Source organism: Cryptotermes secundus, unplaced genomic scaffold, assembly GCF_002891405.2.
Source record: "Cryptotermes secundus unplaced genomic scaffold, Csec_1.0 scaffold11829, whole genome shotgun sequence".
Classification (NCBI taxonomy): Eukaryota; Metazoa; Arthropoda; class Insecta; order Blattodea; family Kalotermitidae; genus Cryptotermes; species Cryptotermes secundus.
Window position 1 is genome coordinate 1 of NW_019726653.1, and position 8,083 is coordinate 8,083.

At 41.5% G+C, this 8,083-nt stretch overlaps 1 protein-coding gene across 5 annotated transcripts in view; it reads left to right on the plus strand.

Moving 5' to 3' along the window:
- The first annotated feature begins 37 nt into the window (after positions 1-37).
- The window catches only part of LOC111864246 (gastrula zinc finger protein xLCGF3.1), a 23,673-nt gene continuing 15,627 nt past the window's right edge, over positions 38-8,083 (plus strand). For 3 of the 5 annotated variants that reach the window (XM_023851333.2, XM_023851334.2, XM_023851335.2), the window contains exons 1-3: positions 42-324; positions 478-648; positions 3,963-4,191. In XM_023851333.2, coding sequence (XP_023707101.1) covers positions 61-324; positions 478-648; positions 3,963-4,191 — 664 coding nt within the window. In that variant the 5' untranslated portion in view covers positions 42-60. Of the gene's footprint in view, positions 325-477; positions 649-3,962; positions 5,037-8,083 lie in introns of those variants that run through there. The other 2 variants (XM_023851332.2, XM_023851331.2) reach the window with 2 other exon arrangements.

Here is an 8,083-nt window from a genome sequence, read left to right on the forward strand (position 1 = left end):
GGTAATGATGTTGGAAGTTGCAAAGCTGAAAGTCTGTAGAACATAGCGGTTATCAATTTGATGCAGTGCAGAATGTTTATGGTAATGAAAGTGTATCCTGTTCTGTGTGTTGACATTACAGCCAATACTGATAAGGGTATGGTAGTTTTACCGAACTGCTTGGATTCACAGGAGGATGTACCGGGCTCACATAGTGAGGCTTGTTCATCGTTGTCACTCAGTGGAGTTCAGGCTGTCAACATAAAAGTTGAAGAATTCTCAGATATGGAAGGTGGGGAGGATCCTGTGCCAATGACAGTTGTAGGATTAAAGGCTGAACATGAGGTGAGTTGTATGTTCCCTCTGTATCCACTGTGAGGCATTTTTGTGTCATATCCAGTGACTGCACTGCACAATGATCATAGTAATGAAAGTGTATGCTGTTCTGTGTAATGAGAGTGCACAGCCATGACTGATACGGGTTTGCTGGTTTTACAGGGCTGTGCACATCCACAGAAAGATATCCCAGGTTCATGTAGTGACACATGTCCTACAACTGCTCATGATGCATTTCAGGCCATCAGTATAAAAGTTGAAGAGTTCTCAGATGTTGAGGAGGTGGAGGATCCATTGTTGATATCCTTTCCAGGAATAAAGGCTGAACATGCGGTGAGTTCCTTATTCTCTTTCCCAGCTGATAGCCAGGCAACTGCAGCTGCCTGTCTTGTGTACTCACAAGGATACCCCAACCACTAATTCCTAGTTGACCCTCGGTTCATCTTCCAGTTGATCCCTCTGCAGATGTAGGAGAAGTATTTTGTTCCTAGCCAGTGTCTGTCAGCCATTCTTCTTTATGGTGACATGGAATAAAGATATACATAGCTCTGTATTTTTGTTCTCTTGATGGGTTATATTAAAGGTGTTTGTGTATATATTCTCCGTGGTATATAATTTGTATTTTTTTTCTGTGGCGCTACAGCCCCAATTTGGCCCTAGGCTCACCTCCATGAAACTCTCCGTTTCACTTCGGTTTACTAGATTTTACACATGCGGTAGGACTCCTTGGGTGAGTGATCAGCTCGTCACAAGGCATCTACCTGTAGACAAACACAGAAAAACACACACAAACATCCATGCCCTGAGTGGGATTCGAACCCACGATCCCGGCTTCCAAGCGAGTGAAGACAGTGCATGCCTTAGACTGCTCGGCTACCGTGACCGGCATATAATTTGTATTAGTGAGCTTCATTCCATCACTCTTGAAAGCTGGAATAGTGGAGCCAGAAGAGATGGCAGTCCAATACCATATAAACATACATAGTGCAGTAAAAAATACTGTGGATTTGCCACATAGTGGAGCTGTTATGCACTACAGTGGGTTCATTGTGCTGCGAGAGGGTGCCGTGCCCATTCTTCTTTCATCCCAGCAAGAAGCAACTGCATGTGTGCAATGTATTCAGAAGGAAAGTCTCTGTTGTAATGGGTAGTTGTCTGCGAGAGGCAGAAATAAAAAATGGTGCAGATTGAAGAATGGGAAAACATCAGTTTCTGCCCAAAATTAGGCAAATCTGGTAGCAAAACGTATCAGATGATCAAGAAAGCATGCAGCGAAGAAGTCTTGTGCCGTATTGCTGTATTTTAAGTGGCACAAACTTTTTTCACAGGGGACAGACATTTTTTAAGATGAGGAGAATATCGGTCTGCCAAGAAGGGTCAGAACTAAACTCAAAATTCAAGAGAGAATCACCATAGAGTTTTCTGTTGCTAGACAGTGGCTGTGTAATCTTACAACACTGGGGTTGTCATGTTATCCATGCACGCCGTATTGCATCTGAGGAAATTAGATGACTAGTTTGTCCTGGAACCCTGTGATTGCCCATCTGTCCCCTTGCCAAATGTCTGTTGCCCTTGCTGGCACAGTTATTGTTGGCTACGTGTCCCTCCTGCATTCATTCATTCATCAGTAATCTGTCAGATGACAGGTCCACAGCCTCTTCCAAAACAGTTTCTCCACTTAAAGCGATCTTCTGTTTTTGGAAAGAGACTATCCAGGAATAGTGATAATGTGGTAGTTTTTCCATTTGCTTTCCACATCGCAGTACAACAGCCGTTCAAACCACTCTGGTCACGCCTGTTGCTATACGAACTTGAACCATCTCGAGCATTATTTTCTCTGTGCTTCAAGTCGCCGCTGATGACGCTGCTTCCGGCATCAGTTTTCGGTGTCTCTCTTCGTCTGATGCCTACCCTTTGACCTGTCCAGCAAGGGAGGCCCTGCCAGTAGCTACGCTACCGCTGGTATTGCTCTCAGGGTCCTTGGCATACTCAAACACCCTCACCACGATAAGGTGGAGACACCATACGGAAAATAAAAGTTTGTAAATACGAGTATGTTTGCAAGATCCTATTAGTGGTCCACATCCTTACCAAGAATGACCACTCCACTCCCTGGTGTATGATGATTTGAAAAGGATTTGTATGGAACCAGTTGTGGCTTAATCTATGTGTGATCTGTTCAAAAAATTTTGGAACTCTTTTTATTACTTTTTTGGACATACCTGGAACTGAGTGAGCCTTATCACATTCAAAGTACTCCCCTCCTGCATTGATGCACTGCTCCCAACATCATTGCCACTTGTGGAAACAGTCCTGGTATGCCTTTTTCATGATTGCGCATAACTCTGTCTGCAAATTTTTCCATAATCTCTTGAATCGTGCAAAATCAGTCATCCTTTCAGAGTGGATTTCAGTTTCGGAAGTAAGAAAAAGTCTGCCAGAGCCAGGTCAGGTGAGTAGGGCTGTTGAGGAAGCACAGTTGTGTTCATGTTGGCCACAAAGCCACAAAGCAGTAGCGATGAGTGAATTAGCACATTATCATGCTGCAGGATCCAGAAGTTATCTCTTCCCAGGTGAGGTCTTTTTCTCCTGACATTTTCTGTTAGATGTTTCAGCACTTCAAGATTATACCAGCGATTTACTGTTTGCTCCTGATGTAAGAATTCATGATGCGCAATACCCTTGATGCCAAAGAACTGTCAACTGTCACGTTCGACCTTACCCACTGCTACTTTTTGGCCTCAGCGATTTTTTTCCAACCAATTTTGAAGACTGCATTTTTATTTCCACACCATATCCATGCACCCATGTTTCATCCAAATCATATTTCTTTTCAGAAAAATCTCATCTTTGCTAGCATGATACAAAAGTTCCTGCACATGGCAATGCGACTCTCTCTCTGATCCTGCGTCAGAAGTTGTGGGACAAACTTTGAAACTAACGGATGCATTTCTAATTTTATTGTAAGAATGCCATGACATCCTATGGACATGTTGCACTCTTCTGCCATTTGCTACACTGTCAAATGATGATTAGAACTCACAGTTTTGCGAACTTGTGCAACACGAACTTTGTCACATGACACTGAGGACCGTCCATAACACTGCTCATCATGTGTTGACTGCCAACCATCCTTAAATCACTTAAACCATTCATAACAACATGTGCAGCTGATGCACTGATCACCATAACGTTTTTCATCATTTCATGGTCTCCGTAAACGTTTTCCATATCTTGAAGCAAAATTTAATGTTAATACACGGCTCATGAATATCAGCCATCTTGAATATTGCAAGACACACTCTACACTGGTTCTCAACCTTTGTCAGATCATGGGCCTGTAGATTCTTTTTTTTTTTATTAGATAAGGGCCCAGTACTGGGCCATGGCCTGGGGGTTGAGAAACACTGCAGTACGCACACAATGACAAATAGCTGTAGGGTGATGACTAATCACAGCAGTTAGGAAGCATATCACTAGACAACACAACTTAGCCAACATAGCTAAGACATTGTGCTGGCATGCTATTTCAGAAGTTCCAAAACTCTCTGAACACACCACATATAATATCATAGTATTTTCTGGAGTGACTGAGGAGAAACCTTCTTCCAATTAGATTTGTTATAATGTTTGTTTCTCTTTTGCAGGTTGTGCTGAATGAACATCAGTTAATACATAATGAGTATCCATATCCCTGTGATGTTGATAATAAGTCATTCACCCGTAGCAGTAGGCTAAAGAGACGTCAGCGTATACGTGCTGCAGCCCGATCATTTTCCTGTGATGTTTGTAATAAAACATTCAATAGACAGGGTCATTTGAAGGAACATCAACGAATACATAGTGGGGAGCGGCCATATTCGTGTCATGTATGCAGTAAGTCATTTAATCAGCACAATCATCTGAAGGGACATGAACGCATACATACTGGGGAGCGGCCATATGCCTGTGATGTTTGCAAGAAATCATTTAGTAGGCGCAGTTATTTGAAGGCTCATCAGTACATACATAGTGGAAAGCGGGCATTTTCATGTGCTGTGTGTAATAAGTCATTTACAACTAACAATGTGCTGACAATACATAAACGCATACATAGTGAGGAGCGGCCATTTTCCTGTTCTCTGTGTAATAAGTCATATGTCACTAAGAATCAGCTGAAGGTACATCTACGCAAACATAGTGGCCAGCGGCCATATGTCTGTGATGTGTGTAATAAGTCATATACCACTAGCAGTGACCTGAAGGTACACCAACGCATACATAGTGGGGAGCGGCCATTTTCCTGTGACATGTGTAATAAATCATTTATTACAAACAGTCATTTGAAGGCACATCAACGCATACATAGTGGGGAGCGGCCATTTTCTTGTGATATATGTAATAAATCGTTTATTGCAAACAGTTATTTGAAGGCACATCAACGCATACATACTGGGGAGCGGCCATTTCCCTGTGATATTGTCCAATAATTTGTTTAGTCAGCGCAGTCAGTTGAAGGTATATCAGCAAGTATGCAGTGGGTAAAGGTAAAGTTGTCCCTGTGGTTAATTAACCTTTAAACGACTAAAGACACCGTATGTCGTCGCAGATATAAAGGCAGCGGTACGAATGACGCCATGTGGTGTCGCAAAGTCCGCGCGTGCGGACGTTATTTGAAATACATTTTTAAGGTAGAAAATAATGTCCTACTTATATAATTTTTGGCCACCATCTGCATGGAGTGTCTGTCTTCCCGCCTGCATCATCTGCCGGAATGTTGCCTTCGTGTGGAATTCTCAAAAAATCCGGAAATGCAGAGTCCGATTTCGCAATTCACGCACTTTGTCCGGGCGGTCTTTCGTGTCCCACGCGAAAAGCACACACGACACCTCAATTGCGAAGTATAGCAAGTCGGCCAGTGATGTGGTTTGGCCTTCTATAGTCGAGATATCTCCCATAAAACGGCAGGGGTTCGACCCCTGGCCGTTGATGGCGAGGGGGACCCCTAACAGCATGTTCCGCACAAGAGCGAGACGAAATTCTCTGTGTGACAACAGGATGTAACTGTTCAGACCAAGGAGATGGAGAAATAGCTTATTTGTCCATTTCCAGGTTCGACGACAGATGCTATAACTGTTTGCCACAGTTTGCCCACAGCTCCATCTGAATAATTATTCACACTCCTCGTGCCACGCTGGTGTCGTGCTCCCCAGGTTGCCGACGAAGATTATGGGTCTTCTTCGAAATCACTTTATGATTTGCTACCTTCAACGTCACTCTCAGAATTGTCGGTACAGGATTCTGTATCGGAGGCATTGATTAGCTGCAATATGTCAGAATATCCCAAACGACACGGACCACATGTTACGAACGAAATTTGAAATTACTCTCGACTGAACACGTCCAGCCACTAAGCTATTACGCTGTGTTAGTACGGCAACGGCAACGCATGCATAAAGAATGCTAGCATTGAACTGTAGAAGAACAGTATACGTATTGTTCAGGAGAGATTTATAAACAACACGTGAGTTTATATCTCTCTTCCACTGACCACATTCCAGTTGAAGTTCGTCACATAGACTGCGATAACGTCTCTAGACACAACATCCGCTCTGTTACCATTACTTGCACTAAGTGTCGTCATCAAGCGAATGGCATTCAGGGGTGTCCAAAACGTATGAATTCTCGCAGAGAAGGAAAAAAATTGGCAAATTTCTTTTTGGAGTCAGTGCAAAAATTTTAACATGTTTTATACAATCTGTAAATTACAATATCTGATTCTATATTCTTTCGAGAAAAAAACAGCGTTTATTTCGTTCGATTATCACAGAAATAGCAGAAATAGGAGCAAAATTAGTAAGTAACTTACAGCTTTTACAGATTTCTAAGAGCGGCCCTTTAAATAATTCCGTACCGCTGCCACAGCCTAAGTTTAAAGGGCAGTAGGATAAAGGTTAAACACTGCCATGAAGGCATATGAGGAGCAATATGTAGTGATTAGAGCAGAATTGCTTTGTCACTCACTGTTGGGGAATGGGTGTTCTCATATATTAATTGTAATAGATTTTTTGGTTACTGCAGTGGACGTATAAGTGCATGCACATTGGCAGGAGCTAAATTCCATGATGTCTAAAAATAATTTGGTATGGATGGTCATCTTAAAAGACATCAATGTGTTAAGTAGTATGGAATGTCCATATTCCCAGAATGTGTTTTATAGATTTTTCCATCTGCGGAAATCATTGCATAAGCAGTGCAGGATATCCCTGTTGCTTTCCCATACAGAACACATTGTGCACTCAGATTTTGAATGAATATCAACTCAGGTTTCCTGCTGTGTACTCCAGTGTGTGTAGGGTTGTGGTGGCTAGAGACAGCTGAAGTGCATATGTTTGAGGCTACCATGAGCTTCACTACAATATATCACCAAAAATATTGACACAGGAAGATTTAATGCTACAGATATGGTTGAGAGGGACACACAAATACCAACAGATTGGGGAAAATATATGGATAGAATGGTATTGCACTGCATTCCAGAAGTGGCCTTCTCCCACTGCCCATGGGGGGTGATGAGAGTAGGAATGACCAAACTGCCAACGGAAAGGGAAAGAATATCTTGAGTTTCAAATCATCAGGCTTAATGGCCAAGGCATACAAAACTCTTGATCATAATGAGCCCTAACATTCAGGTTTATGGACATGGCCACAAACATTTCTAAAGTTTGTTCTCAAGTCTTATTTTAATCTGTGTATTTTAGTAGGATTCATTAGGATGAATCTAACTGGGGCAACTTTAAGTGCTATTGGAAATCAGCTTCCACTTATACACATACCTCTCTTTTCTTCAGGTAGTCTGACTAAAATACGTATGGAATCCATAACTGTCGCATGCATGTAGTACGTCCTCATGCATGCCTACTTGTTGGACTCAGAATGTCCAAACTATACATGGTGATAGGGGACCTGTGTTATTTGCCAAGACAGATAAAACTGTAAAGGGTTTTGTCTCCTCTTTCTTTTTAACTTAGAACAACCTCTTTTTCTGCTAAACCCTTTAGATATCCAATTCTTTATTAGAGTCTGTCGCAGCACAACAATACAACGGTCAAGCCTAAGATTAGTTTAGCTACGTGTTTCGGCTATTAAGGCCATCATCAGGCAAACACATGATTACCATATTCACACTACTGAACTGCAATTGCGTTGGTAAAGCTGGACACTTGATAATTATCGCATTATAAAATAAATGGCATAAAATACAATGAGCTATAAACTTATTATAAAAATGAAAGTTATGTCATAAAATAAAGGTTAAAAACTCCTCATGTGATATTCCAAATCATCAAGTCAGTTGTTATTTTTTTTTATTCCCGTAGACATAATGGTACAGTCTAGACTTGTATACATGTAATAAGCTGCTTGGAGGCCCATGGTATAAATGTAGTATAGTACTGACATTGAGTGTTTAGCCGGTGCCTCATCTTACAGTGTATTTTGTTCATTCTGTAGGGAATACAGATTGCAGTTTTAGCATTGACAGTTGTACCGTTGTGTTGCGATGGACTCTAGTAAAGAATTATATGTAATAACACAACAGGATGCAGGAAATGAAAATTATAAATCTTTAGATATCATTATTACAATGTTAGGGTGATGTTGCGCTTTTGACATGATAATGAAACAGGAACAGTGAATGAAATCATTGTGTTTTAATTTAGTCCTACAGAAACAGTGCTGCTGTGTGGCAAACTGACAAATGTTGCAAGTTCACACATCCATCTTGCAT